This window comes from Hyalella azteca, unplaced genomic scaffold (assembly GCF_000764305.2).
Source record: "Hyalella azteca isolate HAZT.00-mixed unplaced genomic scaffold, Hazt_2.0.2 contig11425, whole genome shotgun sequence".
NCBI classification, from domain to species: domain Eukaryota; kingdom Metazoa; phylum Arthropoda; class Malacostraca; order Amphipoda; family Hyalellidae; genus Hyalella; species Hyalella azteca.
In genome coordinates this window covers 54,413-76,428 of record NW_025941424.1, presented here as the reverse complement: position 1 = coordinate 76,428, position 22,016 = coordinate 54,413, and the positions used below count along the sequence as shown (strand labels likewise).

The 22,016-nt window shown below is 38.1% G+C and overlaps 1 protein-coding gene across 1 annotated transcript; it reads right to left on the bottom strand.

The window, feature by feature from the left end:
- Positions 1–8,883: 8,883 nt before the first annotated feature.
- On the bottom strand, positions 8,884–20,482 carry LOC108679938 (formin-like protein 6). Its single transcript, XM_018168683.1, has 5 exons — positions 20,442–20,482; positions 17,586–17,943; positions 12,617–12,828; positions 10,982–11,151; positions 8,884–9,365 (listed from the first exon to the last, which is right to left on the bottom strand). Exons 1-5 carry the CDS (start codon positions 20,480–20,482, stop codon positions 8,884–8,886), a joined length of 1,263 nt encoding a protein of 420 aa, XP_018024172.1.
- Between the last annotated feature and the right edge of the window lie 1,534 nt (positions 20,483–22,016).

The window sequence follows — 22,016 nt, the reverse complement described above, 5'->3', positions numbered from 1 at the left end:
TTAATTCATTATTTATCTTACTCTTTGACAGCAACTGCATGGCTGCATGAAGTTAAATATCGAATTCTATTTCTGCGAATTACCAATTTATTCACTTTCATGCGGGGTTAAACCATTGATGGCCCAAACTTCCTTTAATTTGATCGTCATGAACTTTGAAAACTCATTAACATATTCCAGAAACGGTCAGTTAATCCAAACTCCAAAGTTTATAGCGGGAAATCAACACTTAATAATACTTTATTTAATTGCTGGAAAATCTACCCTAAATCTTTTCCATCTCACTTCTCCTTCTCTGGCTAAAATATATTAAATTTGTATGAATTTTTTCCTGTTAAATGATCTTATCTTAGAAACAGTGATTTAAAATAAGCGTTTTATAGCAATATTGTATTCATTAAACATATTATATACCAAGAGTTACTATTATAATCATTATAATAAATATATGTATATACTCGTTCCATCAAAAACCCGACGCCTATTGACTGTTTCTCGCCCAGGCTCCATGGAGGAGGATTTTTTCCGAGGATGAACGTATCACAAAAATTGTCAGTGAGTAATAATGAGGGTGCATAACAAATGCAAATGTATTCCGGCGATGCTCCATTGTCTCGGCTAGGGACATATTTTACCTCGCACTCATTATTGGCCTGCGTTTGGAATTCAGGACCCATGTGAGGATCAGAGTTGGCCCTTTAACGACGAGTTGCGGCAGCTTGTGAGAGCCGCAGGGAGTCAAGTAGATTTTTATATAAACTGGAGGGGGATGTTTTGTCCGTAGTTCCTACATTAGAGCGACTCGATCAGTCAATATGACAATATTAGTGAAAATATCCAAAGGCTTTTTGGCTAGTCAAACTAGTTATTGATCAATCAAGTTATTGATCAGTCAAGTGGAAATATTTCAAGCATTTTTATTAGTCATCATACTACATTTTAGCCAATATATGAACTATATTGTGTCAATATCCGTTGCTTGAGTTGACCAAAAAAATGGCTCGATCTGCTACAATGAACTTGACACTAGAAATAAGTTTTCTCCAACTATAACGACGAGCGAAGCTGTTCGGATGAATTCGTGAAGGATAAAATTATTGTTAAAAATATTTAATTCGGGATTATTCACGGGAAAAGATTTTAAAAGGCTGAAAAATATTTCAATAAAAAATAAATAAATAAGTAATTATTTGAAGCAAATAAATAAAAAAGGAAACATTTCGCTTCGAATTATTCAATATTAAGTAATGCGTCCATGTCCACCATTTCTTGTACGAAATGCGCCTAGTTTGCCCAAAACTCGTTCACCTTCGAAAAGCTTCTGTCCAAAAACGGACTATTAAAAGGAAATAACGATATTCTCTCTTTCTTCAGAGGATATTGTGCCGTAAGTCGCTAGCAGTTGGGATCCGAAATCTTGACAAGCCAAGGGATTATCGAGACCAGTGAAAGTGATCTCCAATTCTGCAAATTCTTTAACCGGAATTTCATGCCACCACGACAGCCAAGTTGCTGGCTCTTGCCCTCAAGTCAGCAGAAATTTTCCGGTTATCTATAAATAATTTTCCGGGACCTCAAAATTCAGCATTTTTCTTCAAATAATTCGTAAATAAATTGCCGTAACGAACTCGATCTTTTAGATGTTCGCCACATTTGCAGGACACAAGTCGTAAAATACTGAGGATATTGTGCCGTAAGTCGCTAGCAGTTGGGATCCGAAATCTTGACAAGCCAAGGGATTATCGAGACCAGCGAAAGTGATCTCCAATTCTGCAAATTCTTTAACCGGAATTTCATCATGCCACCACGACAGCCAAGTTGCTGGCTCTTGCCCTCAAGCCAGCAGAATTTTTCCGGTTACCTATAAATAATTTTCCGTTATCTCAAAATTCAGCATTTTACTTCAAATAATTTGTAAATAAATTACCGTGACGAACTCGATCTCTTATATGTTCACCTTACTTGCAGGACACAAGACATAAAATACCAAACATCCTTTTGTGATTTTCACACGCAACCATAAATATTGATTAAATTAATTGAAATTAACCTGAGTTGCGTCCTCTTTTACTAAAATTATTCTTTCTACTGTGTGATAGTATCATCATGTTCATCTATTAGAGTATTCAATTTATCAACACTCGATTCATTTCTGTCAAAAATTCACACAAAATCCTGAATAAACAGTAAAATTCGGAACAACGCAGACGGAACACAGCGCAGGATTGCACTAAATCCTCCATTGAAGCAAGCTGGAAATCTCCAATATGAGAATCGATAGCTCGGTCTGACTACGGCATCGTTAGCATCGAGAGCTCTTCTATGGTTCGGATCAAAGCTCGTGGCCGTTCGTATAGAATATTTCATCGTTACTTTGAGTGCTGCAGCTTCAGTGATCCACGGTTCCGCTTTTAATCTCCACTATTTTGCAGATGTGTAGGTTTTTATGTTCCAATGCTTGTCAATTTGAGGCAGATTGTGCTACAAGGGCGGACTGACGAACGAGCATGTAACCGCGTGTTGGTTTTTTGGTCTTTAATAGCGGCGTTTTTCCGGAGCAATTTTAAAGCTGTTACCAAATTTCTTGTCCCTGATCAATGACCATAAAACTTTAATTTAATAAGATTGTTACTACTAACAATTATAAAGAGGCAAGGTTTGTTTGAATGAAATTCACATGATTTTTGTTGCTGCCAGCACCACATTTAGAAAAAACTACTCATGAAAAATTACCAGAAATCGTGTTTATAGTTTTATAATCATCCCTATAATGAAGATGTCTTAGATAAATTGGGTTTAATTTTTATCATACTAGTCTGTGTTTTATATCGAAATGATAAATTATAATCTATTGTCTAAATCTCAGACCTACCAATATCATTAAATACTTTAATATCAATTTCTCACTCGTAACATAACTTAATTCGTCCTCGAGCTTCCTTCTCTGTGCAGTCAGCAATAAAAAAGTTATTATTTGTCAAAAGATTTGCTGTGGAGCAAAGCGAGCCTAATTGCATGGCGCATCCCATTTTTCACTCAAATTGTTATACTGGAGAAAAATCATTATTTATACTGAATACCAAGCCTGAATGGGGAGAATAAAAATTATAACATAGGCAATGAGAATCATTCAGGATTTTCGTATTTCCGAAATTTCTGCAGATATTTTTAGAACTTTAACGGAAGGAATGATCAATTTTTTATTCTGAGAATTGCACAACAGAAAGAATACATTAAACATCAAGAAAAAAGTTCATCTCATACATAAGTTACATAAATTTTAGTTTGAATCAGAACTGCAGAGAACAAACTTCATGCGATCAAACTTCATGTTGAGGAAGAGAACTCACTTTTGCACACCGGCACCACGGATCAAATACATCGAGCGAGTCATCTTTCCGCATTTATTGTTCTCAATCTTACTGCATTCGGTGGAAAAGTAATCGTTATTTGGTATTAAACTTGTGGTTATAAATTCTTCGAAACGGCGAAATATTTCCAAAGAAAATTGTTAAATTACTGCCTTGCTACGAAATATCTTAAGCGCCAGGTATTTTAATTTTTTACTTTTTCGTCGTTAATTATGTTTAAAAGTATGCTTTGTGTTACCTAAACATTTTACGATTCAGCTTTTACTGACTACCAAAGCGAATATGACATATAAATCTCCCAGCAGCTTGCTTTTATTTTTTAACGATAACAAACTGATACGATGAATATAACTCTCTTTATTGAATAAATATGAATAATTTTGACATGAGGTCGCGTTGAAGATGCGCCCATAGCCTCGGAACTGCTAGCGCAGTCATGGCAGAGGTAGGAAGGCTTGCGTCCATAGCCTCTTCCTGTGTTTAGAACTTCGAGAAAAGTTTGGCAACTTCTCAAAAAGACTTGGAAAATTGAACAGGTTTGCGAGCGCGAGGAGAATGCTAGTAGCAAAACTGCTGCAGAAAATTGGCCAAGATAAGCCAGGAAATAAGAACTCGAGCACTGGATAAGGGCTTGTGGAAGATTAAATCGGACGTGGGCTCATTTCTTGTGCGCTCCCAGAATCTTTCTGCTTAGATTCAAAAAACGAAATCTTTGTGAGTGGCCGTCGAAATATTTCCTTCGGAACATCACGCTTGGAATCTTTGAAGTTCCTGGCATCGTGGTTTTGATGAGTCGCCAGGATTTTCTTTTTGTATCGCTTCAGCTTTCAATAGTCCATATGAATTGATAAATAGACGAACAAATCAAATTGAAATATTATCAAAAGAGATTCTCGGCCATGAGTTTTATTCACACAATAGAAACATTTTCTATGAAAATAGATTGATAGATCCAAATAGAATAATTATTTGGTATTTTTTAAAAGATTCTAAACCTTGCTATATGCGAAGAATCCTTCGTAACAGCCTCATCCAAAACAGTCCATTATTTATACGCTCAACATTAATGCATTAGAATGAGTGACCACAGCAAAATATCTGTTGCTGCAGTCTATCCCTCATGATCACCTCAGTGATTTATTTGGTTCAGTTTTCCCCTTCATCGCAGATAAATAATTTGCATCTCATTCTTACTGATGGCAGCGGTCCCTGCGGCAAGGGTTGCGATTTTTAAGAATTTCATAAATTTGTTAAAGCTAAGCATTGCCAGTATTGTGAATTCTATGTGCTGAAATTAAAATTAAAAATTTCATACTTTTATTCAGAATTGACACCGAAGCCTGGCGGGTATCTCTCAAGTAAACAAAATAAATCATTTTGCCGTGCGTGCAAATGCAGAGAGTATACATTACTATAAGAAAGCTTATCCATGTCCTATTAGTCCAAAAAAATAATTACAATTAAATATCGAATTGGTAATTAAAATAAGAATTATACTGCAAAAATGGATGACACGCGATCAACTTTTGCTCCTATATCAGATCAAACTTCCTACTAAAAATCTGAATTTTGTCTCATCTACTTTCCTTCATAAGGAGCTACACGAGACTGAGTTCAACATAATAAAAACGTCGCATACCAACATAAACTCCACATTTTGTTCATACCACACGGCCCGCCACAACGAACCGCCTCTCAGCGGCGCAAGGAATCAACAACTAAAAGTGTTAATTTAATTTGGCCGCGGCGACTCCCAAGATACGTGGGATCTGAAGAAGAGTTGTAAAGTTAAGGCGAATATTCAGAACCTGCTGATGTCATTAGTTCACTAACTCGCTTCAGATGACTGCCAGCCGTCGTGTCAGAGCAGAACTCAAACGCAAGCGATGAAATGAAGCTTGATTTTTACTGTACATAACTCGGGAGCCATTATATTTTCTAGAATTTAATCAATGCAATCGTGCAGAGACAAGTTAGTGGTAGTTTATAATTACTTAGTGAAGGTAATTTATTGATGTCACTTATTTGCTTAAATCGTAAGTTGACTAAAAATTTAAAAGCAAAGAATATTCCACAAAAATTCAAATCTTTATAGAAAACTTTATTATTATGCCAACATTCGTAGGTCAGAGTTATTTAGTTATTATTCGTTAGTTAGTTAGTTAATTATTAGTTAGTTATGATTCCGTGTTTGTTTTTATTCCTTTTCTTAATTTTGATGCGGTGATTAAAAATAAAAATTTCATCCAATCGCTGTCATGCCATCAGATTGTAATCTTAACTCAATCTGAAAAATCAAATTCCAAGCCCTTGTTGTACAGAAAGTAAATCGCATTTGGGTGTATGTATTCCATAAAAAACTGAAATATCTTCTCGAAACTATTTACTATTTTATTATTACTCCCGCTTGAAACAATTTTAGAATTACCTTATCAATAATTAGAATTTTTTCCGCAAGCGGGAAGACTAAATAGCCTAAACGCACAGGATGATCTTCTTATTGTCACTTATTCAAGTGATTGACTTCAAAGCCTAAAATTAGGCAGGGTTTTGTTTCTATTTAGTAACCTTATACATCTTATCTTAATCACTAGAAAACCACTTCTGTATAAAATACTCTAAATTTGTTCCAAGGTTCTTAGCCACTTAGTCATTCCTTACTGACTATTTTGTACGTATTAAATCTTGCAGCACATTGCGTTGGCTGGGATTTGAAACGGTGTTCCAGCTCGTGTTCACAAGTTTTCGGCCAGATTGCCGTGATTTCAGACAATGTCTGCCGTGCGGCAATTACGGCCATTTGCAAATCATACTCGACTTTTATCGGCTTGTCATGCACAAATTACTCGAATAAATTCCGATCCAGGGGCCATACTTTCAAAACTCTCTAAGTGAACGTAAGTACTTACGTTCTATTTTCTTGTCTATGATTGGTGGATTTTTCTGGAAAGGCCGTCAATGATTGGCTGATGAACTTACGATATCTTAACTTTTTTTGAAAGTATAGGCCCTGGTTACGTTTCCACACAACAGCTGGCACGGTGAAGGTAAACGAGGAGTAAATGGCAATGTATTTTGTGTAAACTTTTCAATTAAACCACGCATTACCTATAGTAAAAAAAGCATCAATAATAATCCCGTTACCATTTCCTTTGGCAATAATAAATTCCAATCATTCAAGATTGAGGAAGCTGTGAAATAACTATATTAAAAAAGAAGTGGAAAACATTTCGAAAAAAAATTATTTATAATTTAATGTTAGAATGAAAAGTTTGGAGGAATGCGTGATTAGAGCCCAAAATTCGTATTAAATTTTCAAAAATTATTATAGGAGTTTTTCGCCAACAAGAAGAAATTATTTGCAAAATGAAAAAGTTCCTCGGAATTCTGCATACGTTACTAGTTTATCGATTTCAAATTGATAGGTGGATTTATTTGTTTTTTTGATAAGTGAATTTGTTGTTTTTTGTTGTGTCATGTTGACAAAATTTTGTGACAAGTAGAATAAAGATTGTAATTTTCATGACAATATTTATTCCAAAGACCAAATTCAACTTCCAAATTATTTCTTATTGCATCTTCATAAGTGTTATAAAATAAATTTTACGAACCTTCAAACTAACGAAAAATAGTTTTTTAACATAAAGTCACTTTTTGTCGTGGATATCCTAATAATTTTCTAGCCTGACGCTGGAGGATTATGTGAACTTAAGAACAAGTTCCTATAGAGCGAATCTTATATGTAGAAATTTAAATAGCTTCTCATTACATCCATTAATTCGTACACACGAATAAGCCAAGACTGGGGTAAAATGTGTCTCTGGTGAAAGGGCATGTGAAAATAGGAAAAAATAGAACATAGATTTACACTAGCGCTTATTGGGTAACGAGATATCGATCTGTGAAATATTAATTAATAGTCAGTTCATTGATGTTATTTGAAATTGTCAAAAATTTTGTCCATAAAATTATGAAAGATTCAAGGTAGATGTGAAATTGTATTATGGAGGATGAAGTAACCATAATGCCGAACCTTATCCACAAAACTGCGCAGCCAAAATACTTGAAATTTCAACGACTTGAGTGCGAACAATTGTTTCGTCTTAATATAGACTAACTAATGACATATTGTCAGACTAATAAGCAAAAAGTTGAACCTGCACGAAAGATTTTATAAGATTTCGATTGGCTGTCTCGATTGTAGCAAGTTACTGATTTTCAGAATTGCGTTGCCGATTATAGCAAGTCACATGTTTAACATTTCCAGAAATAGACATTGATACGTACATACGAAAACTAAGCAAGAATTTCTTCAGGAATTTCAAAATTTTTTAGCCAATGCGCAGCGTCTTCCCGGCTTTTCGCGAATGGTTCCCCCACGTGGCCTTCATAGAGGATAAATTACCGCGCAATTTTCCCCGTCAGAGCTGTTAAATGAGTTTTAATTCCTACTTCACTTCGTAATGAAGATCTACTTGCTGCTTCGTCTGGAGTTTGAATTCTTGAACCGTTTTTTTTTTTTCTTGGATGAAATGAAAGCAAGTGCAATCCCTCATAAAGGACCACTTCAAGATCCCTTACCTCACACGAGGGAAATATTCAACTGATTTTTTTTCAATAATGCAAAACGTGAAAGTCCGTGAAAGATGAATACAAATTATATCAGAATTTTCAAGGTGCAAATTTTTCTTACGTATGCAAAAAATTTTTTAAAAGAACTCTCACTTATATAGCTTGAGAAAATGTCCTCTATGTTGGACTGTAGCCTCGGTGGAAAGTAAAGATTTGAATTAAGAATTTAATTCAATTCGTATGAGTAATTTTAATGGTGACACTCATTTCAGTTCAGGAAAAACTTTACCGACAAATTATAGAAGCGTTAAAAATGTTATAGAGTACAATTGAAGTGGAATTTTTTCATCTTTAATTGTGAACGAAGTTATATATCAAAGGAACACTTCGTTTATTCTATGAAAAAAAAATTTCTCGTCAGACTTCAACTGTCAATTACACGTCATTGCGCCATCGATCACACGTCTGTTTTCATTTACGCCCTGCAAGAATGTGACGTCGACGCGGAAGAGCGCGCAAAATGTAACAATTTCATGCAGGTAGGAGAACGCTCAACGCCCCCGATGAGTCGCCCATATTTGTTTGGAGATAAAACACTAGGTGAAGATTTAGGCGAAAATATGAAAACTGAGGTCATAATTTAGGAAAATTTTAGCAAAGTTAATATTTATGCTTCAACATTAGTACATATAGTAAATTAGTTCATGGATAAGAGTGAGTCAGCGCAAACCACAAACCTGGTCTAGTGTAACGAAATATTTCTTGCACACCTGAATAATAATCAGAAATAGTCAGGTTGGCAGTGAACTTAGAAATGCCATAAACTAATGAGACTAATTAAAATATTCGCTATGTGCGGTTGCGATAATCAGTGATTTTCAAATTGTTATCTTACCGTAGCCACGGTTCTGACTAAGGGTAAGAGGCAGGCAGGGTGAGGTCAGTGGCTACGAGGGCTCTGGGTGTCCAGGATGATGGTCGGGACGGCAGGCAGGGTGAGATCAGTGGCTACGAGGGCTTTGGGTGTCCAGGGTGAGGGTCGGGACGGCAGGCAGGGTGAGATCAGTGGCTCAGAGGGCTCTGGGTGTCCAGGATGAGGGTCGGGACGGCAGGCAGGGAGAGGTTGCTGGCTATGAGGGCTCTGGGTGTCCAGGGTGACGGTCGGGACGGCAGGCAGGGTGAGATCAGTGGCTACGAGGGCTTTGGGTGTCCAGGATGAGGGTCGGGACGGCAGGCAGGGAGAGGTTGCTGGGTCCGAGGGCTCTGGGTATCCAGGGTGAGGGTCGGGTCGGCAGGCAGGGTGAGGTTGCTGGGTCCGAGGGCTCTGGGTGTCCAGGGTGAGGGTCGGGACGGCAGGCAGGGTGAGGTTGCTGGCTCCGAGGGCTCTGGGTGTCCAGGATGCAGTCGCAGAGCGCAGGTGTCCTGCCCTAAAGCTTAGGCAATATGGCCGCGCGCTGTCTAATAAGCCTCGGCCAGCTTGCTCACGGCATTTTACTGCCGATAACTCCTGCCTAATCTTAAGGAATGAATGGTTTTACTGCGCTACTTTCACGACAAAAATGATACTTTTCAAGGTCCCAGCTTTAACAAGTTCGAGCGAACACTTGAGCGTAGTTTGCAAGATATTTGGTGCAGCTTAACTCCTGATCAACGCATATTTTCCATGTCCTTACACAATCTGTAATTTTCCCACGATCGATATTTAATACTAAAAAAAATATAACTCAGTACTCACTGAAGTGAGTGACAGAGAGCGCATTTTCTCGTCGACGAAAACTTGAGGTCACGGACGGACGGACTGACGGACGGACAGACAGACAGACAGACAGACAAGTTACTAATTTTATTCTTATCCAGCGCTTTGACTGACTCTCCTTCGCCAAAAAAATTGTTTCATAGGTTCCTCCGGCAAGCCTGAATGCATAGCGAATGGCAAAATAGTTCAGTAAATTTGAAACTTCTCTAATTTTTATATATGTAAAATGTTTAGTGCAAAATTAGTATTGGAAGATTTAAAAATAATAACATTCGGGGAAGTCTTTAAAAGTAATCAACACAGTAAACATTTTATACCTTCATATTAACATTTCTTCAACTAATATAATTTGGCACAATAATAAGTGAATTCTAGGAAACTAAAATATATGATAATTGAAGCTTAAGTTACTAATTACGATTTCAAGTTTATCATCATTAAATTTTGTTTAACAAACACACACTTCTAGTCTTGTGTTTGAATCTATTGCAGATTTTTGTTATATAAACCATAAGGACCATAAAACCAGAATTCATATTAAGCCTCTTAAATGTTTTTTCGCAGGCTACATATAAATCATTTACAAAAACCTTCATAGTTATTCAATAGTCTCATTCGAATTATCAGATGGAGTCTTCAACCGCCACCTTTCTGTCAATCGACGAATTTTGTGCCGTCATCCCTGTTGACAGCCCAATAATGTTGTCTGTCTACGCCCGTCGACTGCGTGCTCATTGCCGTCTGTTTTCTCTTCAAGCTTCTGTCAGCCTGCGTCATCATTTGCGAGGCTCTGAAGCCCTCATCTTATGCTTCGAGAGACTTCGAGTGCATGAACTTAAACTTCAATTTTTCAAAAGATATTCACTTTAAAGCTTGAGCTACAATTCGTGGAAATCATATTCTGGTTTTTGTGAGTGAATACATTTTTTTTCTTAGTCAATTATACGTTTTTATATATACCGCTTTTTCAAGTGCTCATGATTTATTAGTAACGCTTCCTTGAATGTTAACACAAGAAACATCGTATATATCGAGCATTACTGAGTAAATGACAATAAACACATTTTGACCTTGATACAGCGGTTGTATCATGTATTTGATGTTATAAATGCAAATGGCTAACAAAATTTCAAATAGCAAATATTCTAACTCTAAAAACAAACACCGACGTTTGTTATAGCGTTACTTTCGAGATACATGATGAAATCCCACGTACAGTTTTTAACATTGATTTTATGCGCTTGAATTGCTGCTGCCAAGCACAAATGACAACATTACTGACCATCTTCATAGCGGTCGACGTCTCGTTCATGCGTGACTGGCGAGCCATTGGTGGCCAGCAGCAGGAGTGGCCATCGATGATGAGTGGCTGGTCTAGCAGATGCTTGCAGGGGTAACTTACGCAGGGTGGAGCTAGGCTCGTTTGTCATGCGCTGGGTGGTGATCTGTCGTCTGTGAGTCAACACTTCATCAGTCAAGTCAGGCCTTGACTTTCATCGTTATTGATTGCCAAGTTAAATCTTTTAGGAAACTTGCACAATCTTGGATAAGTTTTTCAAACACCGAAATTTCAAGTTTTAGTGTCTTAAATTATAGAGTATTTCAACAAAAAACTATTGACCATGTGCATGTAGTTTATCGTAAGATATAAGATACACAGTCGGTATTGTTCTTAGATTTCCCTAATCCATGTATATCTAGCATATTCGTTCCTCTATTACTATAACAAAGCTATGTCACTAACTTTTATTCCTAAAAATTATGTCACTTTTTTGCGCAATATTTACCAACCATGCGTTTAGTCTACATTTGATGGGCCCAGCTGGTGCTGCGAGTGATGACCATTATCATTTATAAATCTTCATTCCCCAATGATGATATTTCCCGAAGCAAAATATCAGGATTTAGTGAAATAAAGTTGTACACAAGTTAGTGACGAAGGATAGTAACACATTGTCAAATCTAGGCACGAATACTCACTATATACTGTACTTGTGCGATTGCCGATTTTGCTTCGTGAATGTACTATACCAATTGTGATGGAATGCATGTTTTATGCGTCGTATCGCAGCAGTCTAATCGTACTATATACGCTAGTACAAACAGACATCATTGATTCGTTGGCGTATGGAATATTGAACAAGGTCTGGTTGACCGGCCAGTAAGCAAAGGAATATCTTGCCCCTCTTAATTGTCTTATTAACATGCTAGCATATAAAGACGATAACTATATGTAATTGACTTTTCATTATATAAGGTAAGATATACTAGCTATGTCGTATTTCTATTTGCGAGAAGTAGGGTATGATACAAATAACCGTTGGATTGATTTGTCCAGCATGCAAGGTAATACTGGACTAGACCTTGTTGAAAGGCTCAGCATGCAAGGTAATGCCTAGCACTAGGCCTTGTCGATATGCCCGGTGTGCGAGGTAATGCCCAGCACCAGGCCTTGTTGACATGCCCGGTGTGCGAGGTAATGCCTAGCACTAGGCCTTGTTGACATGCCCAGCATTAGAGGTAATACCTAGCACTAGGCCTTAATAACATGCCCAGCCTTAGAGGCTATGCTAGCACTAGGCCTTGCTGAATTGCCCAGCATTAGAGGTAATGCCTAGCACTAGGCCTTGTTGATATGCCCAGTATCAGAGGTAATGCCTAGCACTAGGCCTTGTTGAGATGCCCGGTATGCGAAGTAATACCGAGCACTTGGTCCTGTTGACGTGTTCAGTAAGTGAGGTGATGCATTGCTCTAGGCGTTATTGACAAGCCCACTTCTCAACATTTGAGGCAGACCTTCACCAGACCTCGTCAGCATTATCAGCATGCATGGTTATGTCTTGCACTAAGCCTTGTACCTCCTTGTCATGCCCAGCATGCCTGGGAGTGCCTTATCCCAGGCCTTGCTGTCTCGCACCTTGCGAGTATCTCGCTCTCGGCAAGTCTATTTGAAGGCAGTGAATGAGCCACGCGTCGTCGTTGCGATCGCGTCGAGGTGTCAGCGTCGTATGCTAATGCGAATCTGGGCTCCTTAGCTCTCCTAACGAGCTCGGCGAAACTCGAGCTCTCACAGCCGACTTGGGACCGAGAGGAAAGGCGTGCAGGAGACGAGGAGGGGACATGGAATGACTGAAAGGAGCACATGGAGACATAAATTTCAAAGAGGTAATTCAAAAGTAGGCGAAGAACGTTGTAGATCTGGACACTATCTTTAGCCATATTTAATATACGGTAGATTTGATAAAAATACGTCAAAAAAGTAAGGGTAAATATTCATATGACTGAGATCTATGAGTGAATGAAAGAAATAGAATATAATTGCAGGAACGATTCATGGATCTACTGGTCTCATAGCGTGGAGTGGAGTGATAAAGTTTATACTGTACAAGATTGAAATTAAATGCCCTGGAGGCATAAAAACAGATTTCGTAACATTTATGTGATGCAACTCAAGTAGCGAGAGCGAGAAACTAGGACGGGTCGCCATCGCTTTGACAACAATCCTGCGGTATACTCATGCATTGACGCATAAACTATGTATAGTATGTAACTAAAGTTTAAAAAGTAACATACTTAATTCAGCCAGAAGCTAATCACTTAAACATTGACGTTGAGAATACTTGAAAACATTGTCAGGACGAGATAAGTATAAGAAATGGATTTGAATTGATGAGCATCAACACTCGTGTGGAAAGAATCCATGTTTGCATCAAGGTATATATGAACTTTGGATAGGTTTGTATAGGACTTTTCTGACTTTCGTATATTATCTATAAATTAAAATGCTAAGTTAGAAAACTAATGTTATGTTATATAATAAAAGACAAGCCCTTCGTCCAGGGATGCAGCATCCTTTTGGGATGCAAAACAATATTTGAGGCTCGCAGGAGCGCGCAGGACGACGACCCCCTCCACCTCACATCGTTAACTGGCATTCATCCATCAAACGCCCCTGCCTTCCATTGGGAGCAAACCCCTGCCGTGGCGAGTGAGGGAGCTTGTAGAGGTAATCATTTTTTAGCATTTTCTCTTGTAAAGAATCGAAAAGGAATGAGGCGGAAAAGTAACGATAATCGATGCTGACCCCATCGTGCCTATGGGATTCGTTAGGCCAGCTTCCAGAGATGAATCTACAGCTGGAAATATATTTCTGTTGTAATTATAGTGAAATTTACTTTCAATTTCGGTAAATTTTAAGTACTGACTGGACCTTGCAATGATACTCGGTTCCTATGAAATGAAATATCATTAAGTTCTATCACATGTACATACCTATGGAAGACGTTAGGCTTCTTTTACTAACAGATAACCTTTTACCATTATCACTGCTTATCACTTTTGATCTTGCTCTTCTGAATCTTTCATAAAGGCCGTAATGCCACAATCAAGTTCAATGCAATATCTTTGGAGACCATCCATTAGCAGATCGTCGGCCGACCATAAATCGCATATGATTTTTCGAAAAAAAATCAACCGAAAGTCACGTCACCGTGTAACACTGAAAATAACGACCACCCCCTGCTTATAACAACAACGCTGACGCTCACCATTGACCACACTCAACAACGTCTTCTCACATCACCACTGGAGCACGTCACCAGCACACTTCATCATTCATCGTAGGCTATTATTAGATTCCAGTTCCATAGTAAATTTGATGGATTTATGTTGCGAATTTAGGTAATCGAAAAAGAGTTTAACGTGAGAAGGATGCTTAAAAAGTAAAAAAGCGTCATCAACGTATCTGTTGTAGAATATTGGCTTAAAATCAAGAGGGCAATTGGACAGCCAGGAAACACGAGTGATATTATTACTGAAATATATTTAGATTTGACTTCTAAATGATTCCCATTTTTAAGTTTTTATAGAAACACTCGTATATATCATTGATATTTTCTTATAACAACGATCTTTTCTGCATAGAATAATTCCAAAAAGTCCTAGCAGTCGAGAAAATCAGAGGCGTCGCGGCAACAAGGATGACCGCCGCCCTAGGATGCCAGGGGCTGCTCGGTGGGGTGCCCTGGCTAGGGTGAGCTCGCAACCCTATAAAATAAATAAGTTGTTATCCCCAAAGAATATGAGATGAAGTATTGCGCGGAGATATATGATATATTCATACCACACGAATAAATACCATCAATAAAATTATGAAGATTATCAGGAGAGAACAGATAAAATGGAAAATGGTGTAGCGCGCGAATTCGTGCAGTTGCTCCGTGAGGTTTTATAAAAATATTGTTATTGTTAATTTGAGGCACCCTGATGCACAGCCTTTGTGGAGAGAAGAAATTAACGAAGTACTAAACAAATTGATACATATAGGTGATCGATGAAGTGGAATGACTAATGCTCCGTACAGCGGAGGCCATTACGAAGCTTCCTGCTGCGCATAACATTTTACCGTCCACCAGCCAACACCGACGCTCCCTCATTTGCTTGAAGGACAATTCACCCAGAAAAATTTGGTTGCTAACTCAGCTTTGAATTGAATAATGTTCCAGGGTTGTGATCAGTGGGAGTTCAGAGTGCTGGGCCTAAATCCAATTTAGAAAAAGTTTGCATTTGAACAAGTGTTTGATGGTTCTCCAAAAAACATACAAGACTAGAGCAACAGAGATACATTTCAATTCAGAACTAGCAGCGTATTATTTTTATCCTCAAATTTTCCATATGAGTCACCATCAACAATTCAATATTATACCTTTCAAATACTTGAATTATTAATTTTCCAATAAACGTCCACTGCATATTTTGTCAAAAGTCTCCATTTCTGTGTCGGGGTCCAGCTCGAGGAAAGAGAATTATTTCATCTCTATGTCTTGCTTCTTTCCCTCACTACATGAGGCATTTACCCCTCACTTTATCATGCTTTTTCTTCCCTCATCATGCCACGCCTTTTCTTTCCCTATTATTTCAGGTTTGTCCTCATCGTATCAGTTATTTCTCGTCATGTCTGGCTTCTCATGCCTTAACGTATCAATCTTATTCTTTCCTTGCAATATCACGCGTTTTCTTTTTTTTTTTTTTTGAAATATCAGGGTTTTTCTTGTCACGTAATGTCAACCTGTCACTCAGTGTCACAACAGGCTTTTCAATAATAGGATTTTCGCAAGTCTATATCTTCTTTCGTTGAACTTTGAACGCTGTCAAGTTTTTCCTGAAATAGATTGCTCAGNAATGGTGTCGCGCGCGAATTCGTGCAAATGCTCCGTGAGGTTTTATAAAAATATTGTTATTGTTAATTTGAGGCACCTTGATGCACAGCCTTTGTGGAAAGAAGAAATAAGCAAAGTACTAAACAAATTGATACATATAGGAATTGGATGTACATTTGCATTTTTGTACAGCAGAAATATTCACCTTTCGTGACTATCAATTTTTCGAGTCAAGTTGTATAAGAACCATGGAATGATCGCACTTTTGTATTCAAAAGAAAAAGAAAAGTAATCATCTCATCTTTCATGCTTATTCACGCTGAGCATCAGACGAGGTAGATTCATCCCTACATGATCTCACACCCGAAGGTCCCCAAGGGATTACGGCACATTTCCATATAAATTAAAGAGAGTTAAAACTACCCCTAGAAAGGTGGGGCTTCTTAAGTTTTCATTTGCGTGGATCACCAACTTTTCCACAGAGTTTGCTAGTTGCAAAAGTCAGCACACGCTGGCTGCTGGACGCATGAGCAAATACAGCCCCATGTGTTTAAAAATAAAAATATTCGTATTTGAAACTTCAATTTTATATCCTCAGAGAAAACTTGTAATAAGACACTCGTCACAATTACAGTGATACATTGACTTACGAACTTAATTCGTTCCGTAACTGAGTTCGTATGAAGAAATGTTAGTAAGTGGTAACTATATTGGTGTTGAAAGTGAATTATAACATGAATGAATAAAACATATTTTTATATATTTATTATTCGGTGCTATAGCACCGAATCGGTTTATAAGCATCGAATCGGTTCTGAAATTCGATTCCCAAGCAGAAACATGTTCGTATGGCAAAATATTCGCCAAATTCCGATTCATATCTCGCAAAGTTCGCAAAAAGATAGGTTCATAAGTCAAGGTATACACTGTATAGATTTAATTAATTTCAAAGACTGACTATGACTGTAATGCCTAGAATATATTTCATAAATTTATATTCTGAATTACCGTACGTCTGGCTTTGCTTGGGAATATTCGAAAATTATATTTATGCAAATAAAGAGGATGCTCGGTGATGTCGCTCAGAAGACTGACAACCTCGCTCACCAAAAGCATTTTATCTCACAACTTCAGCATATACAGTATATCTAAATAGTTCAATTTATTTTCTACCCGAAGAAAAACAAACTTTGTTCCCTGCAGCAAAATATGTTAAACGGTCATAAACGCGTAACTTCATCTGAACGTAATCAGTTTTTACTAGATGAAAATTTTGAAATATTTCTTCACTTATCCTCTGTCATTGCAGACGAGACTTCATTAGCACACATTCAAGTTTTATAAAAAAATAACGCATAGTAATTTTTTCTATACGAAATAACCTGAAAATAATCGCATATAATTTACACACATTATTCGTCATCTTTATTGATCCCTCGTTATCGTATAACTACTAAATATTATTTCCACCTACTTATAAATTTAATAGTCATAATTTTATCGGAAATTATCCATTCGTGCCCGAAATTATAAACCTCTGAACCAAAACAAATACTTTCGCATTAATTAAATCGGCATTTTATATTCATTGTACAATAATAAATGTAAAATAGCTCATTACTAAAAGTCTGAACGCTTCACGTTTCCTGAAGGAAGACGTCAGAGAGGCTCTCGTGAAATTCATGAGCAGGATGATGGGCTGACAGACGCAATGATGGGTTGACAGACGCGATGATGGGCTGACAGACGCGATGATGGGCTGACAGACGCGATGATGGGCTGACAGACGCGATGATGGGCTGACAGACGCGATGATGGGCTGACAGACGCAATGATGGGCTGACAGACGCGATGATGGGTTGACAGACGCGATGATGGTCGATGATGGGCTGACAGACGCGATGATGGGTTGACAGACGCGATGATGGGCTGACAGACGCGATGATGGCCTGACAGACGCGATGATGGGCTGACAGACGCGATGATGGGCTGACAGACGCAATGATGGGCTGACAGACGCGATGATGGGCTGACAGACGCGATGATGGGCTGACAGACGCGATGATGAGCGTGCATTTCGCAGCACCTGGAAACGAATTTAAATCAGCGTCGAGTGAGACACTCAGTCTGGATGCAGGGAGATCCGCATGCAAATTGCTCCTTGTGAATAGTGTCTCTTGAAATGTCTTTTATTGGAGCATGAGGCGGCATTAGCATAGAGAGAAATGCTACGGTCTTGGTACTTGAATGGCATGTTTTTTATATTATTATTTATTATATATATTATTGTTATTATTTTATATTATATATTATATTACCTACCTTGCCATATTTAAAACATATACGAGCTCAACAGTCGACGATGATTGCTCGACCTTCGTTAATTCCACACAGATTTGTTATCGTCCTGTGTCCTGATAACGATGCGATGTCCAACGCAGAGCTCTTCGGCATTGGCCTGCGAGAACAAGAGAATTGCATCGTGGGAAATAAAATAGCCAAATCTAGTTTGCAAAGAGCTGTGCTGGGACTAGGAAAAGAATGGCGCATGCCTGGAATTTGAGTCATTTGAATCTGTCGCCGTAAAATTGTAGGTGAATGCCGTGTTCATCCATTGCAGATGCCTCAAATTTGGAACATGAACGATCCATTACCACGCATTAGATTTATGAAGTTGACATACTTGTTTTCTTATTAATTTTTTTCATGATGTAAAATCTATTCTCCAATATATTTCATAAAAACTTTCCCATAAAGATTGAAATCTCTCTTATCTCATTTCGTTCATTTCTATTATCTTCATATGCATTTTGTTTGTGGTTTGGAATGATAACAGTTTTTACCACGGCAAAAGTAAAAAACTTTAGTGATAAAAATCTGTAGTTCGAATTTATTCACGAGCTAAACATCACCGTTAGGTCCTAATAAATACATGTTACAAGTTTTATCGAGCTGCGTTCATTAGTTTGGGAGATATTCCTTGATCACTGAATTTGGAGATTGGCCGTGAGACCGACTGCGAGACCGGTCACGAGTCCGGCCGTAAATTTGAATCGAATTTCAAGTGCTGTAAATTTAATCCATTTCAGTTAGATTATAATAATGAAAAGCCTATTTACTTTTTGTTATTGGTTCACTACAGGAAGTCACGGAAATTGTGGCTCATTCCAACAAATAATACCCAACGCACTTTAACCGCAAGATTGTGAGGCTCTTATGCAAATATCAACTATTTTGTAAAATCCGTATTAGCTCGAGATTCTGTCGATGGCATGATGGTGGCGGCTCCGGCGATGGCGTGACGCGAGTGCGCCATAAAAGGGCGTTAGAGCTGCGCAGAGTAGAGCTGCGGTCTCAGGCATGACGCTCTTCTAATATAAGCTCGGCTAGTAGCTCCCTCGAGTAGGGAGAAGTAGCCTATCTACACTCCACCGACTCCCCCTACCGACTTCATTATTATTATCACTCCGCCGCCTGCGAGGACTTTGCGGTGCGACCCAGATATACGTAGTACTTGAACAAAATACAAAAGAATGACTGATGAAGGGCTGAAAAAATTTTTTATTGATTTGTCAACATAATTTTATTTAAATTTCAAGTACCGAAAAATATTCGATGTCTTTCTTCTCCAGCATCTACGCCAAACACGTTTGATTCTCAGGGAAAACCGATTGCAGATGTGGCATTTGATTTGGCTCAAAATTCACCATCAGATTCATCCTCAAGATTCAATTCTCGCAAAGACTTGGTGTGGAGAAAATACGTCTTTTATCCTTTGGACCCAGCTGCCTGTTCGCTCTCAACATTTAGGCTCAGAAATGGTCCGGTGTCGAAAGATTGCGTGCGATCGAGCGGCGCCTTTTCCAGCACCGGGGGTCAAATTGCCTGTCAATAACGAGAGCGATGCGAGGCCTGCCCCCTGTGCTGCAGGCTGCGCGCAGCCTTCTCCACTTGGCAGCTGCAATTTTGTGCTCAAGACAATAAAATTTCTTTAACAAATTTATTTGATTTCATATGATAAAAAATAAAAAATTATAATCGTTCTAAAGATTCTATTAAATTAATGCTCACATTACAATTTACAATCATACTTCCGGTAACATTAAATCATATTTCGCTAATAACCTAGGGAATGAAATAGCCAAAATTTAGACAAGTTTTCCATCTGAAATCTCCGGTTCTTTGGGGGATTGAATTCCTATCGCATCTGTTGGGGTATCGGAACGCAATTATTTTTGATGGAATTCCGCACACATATGCAAGTTCAATTTTTTATCGATTACTAACATTTGCAGAATAAAATGTGACAGTTGATTAAAGTAAACAGTAATGGTTTCTTTTTATCATGGGATTTAAATTGCTCCATTCTCTACTTTCACCAATCATGACCGTTCAAATTTCGACTTCTGCAGCAGTCGCATCCCTCTCGTTTTTTTTACCGTCACTTGACGGGCTCAAGATCTTTCGAGTGTGCAGTGATCCAAGCTTGAGAGATCGCAAAGTAATTCAGCATTTTACTGGCAGGCTTCAATAAAATATCAGGCAATCTCTGGGACTCGAGCACCGTTTTACGACCCGGCAAACCTGAGAGACGAGGGGCGGTTGCCTTCAAGCACGACACTCATGGTGCGAGAAATTGTCGTCTCTTTAACGTATATTTTTACGTGTGTACGTCAAGCTGAGGGACATTAGTTTTGTGATAGATTATTGGCACAAATTCTTTCGTGTTATTGATGATTATATTCAAAAGTGAACTCTGAATTTGCTTCAGTCTCCAATTGGTTTCAAACAGTGCATTTTGTGCAAACATATCACTCAAAATTCACTGTAACTTACAATCTTTCGGCAAGCATAAAAAAATTATGTATACTAAATTGCTATGCGCACATGGAATTATCATGGTAATTATTATAAATTATCATCGGATCTGCTTGCTCAAGTTAATATGGCTATGTTCAGTTTTGAGCACCGGTCTATTACAGTGCATGAGACTACCATGCGAAGAAAGTCTATTCTCCCGTCGACACCCAAGACAAAAGACTCGAGGATTTATTTTACAAGCGAGCTTTACTTAACGACTGCTCGACGATAGGGATTTTCTCCTCGACCGACCGTGAATACCACCATTATTCTCTAGAGCTAACCCTATAAAACGCGTGCTTTTCGCAACGCCATCTTTTATGGGGAGTCCCTATTTTTCCAGTCGAAATCGGCAGGTGAGATCACCGGCGCTCGACAAAATAAATTCTGGAACAAGCAATATTCGGTGAAGCTTGACTTTGTTATGGGCATTTTATCTTAGCCTTCATTCAATGTAAACATCAAAATTTGCTTAAGACAGTTGCGAAAATATAGTATACACGTAAATATTTGGTTCACGGGAGCGACAGATTGCATATTAATAAAAAATAATATCAAGCTAATTAAGCTTGTACGATCTATGAGGGCACTTAAGCTAAATTTCTTAACCTAACAGTATTAAAACAACCATCGAGCGTTTAGATTTCTAGATTCAATTTTATTTTTGCTGATTTTTTTCTTCGTATCTGATTAATTTTGGTTTGTTGCAGGCACAATCAATATGTACCATACGTTCGGGTCAATGTCGCATTCTCCTTGAAATGAGACGTATCATGATCAACGAAATTCTAACAACATATTTTGTCAATGAGAAAACGATTAAAAATGAAAATTATACCATTACATTTTTCGTACATTTTTGTTTCTGTACGAAAAAATGGTTGAGAGAAGAATGGTTGAGTCCCTCAGTAACTCTCACCACTTGGCCGGATGCGGGTGGCTGTATAGCATCACAAATTGGAACGAGCAAGTCTCGGGCCTGAAAGAGAACAGAGCGCAAATACGCGCCAGTTTTTGTGCTTATATTACCGAGGATATGAAAGTCCACAAGATCAGGGCACGGGAACAAGCCTTTATTGAAGGTATGAGAGTTGATTCGCTGCCCATACATGCTTGTTTGGTCTTCGTTGAGTGGAAACAAACCGTTCGACGCCAAGTGAAATCCATTTCGGATAACGCAAATTATACTAGAATATTAGTCTCTACCTAATGTTCCGATCTAAGATTTTATATCGTTTTCTCCGTGAATGATATTTTCATTACATCGTGTTTACAAACTACATTTTTGTTCGTAATTTG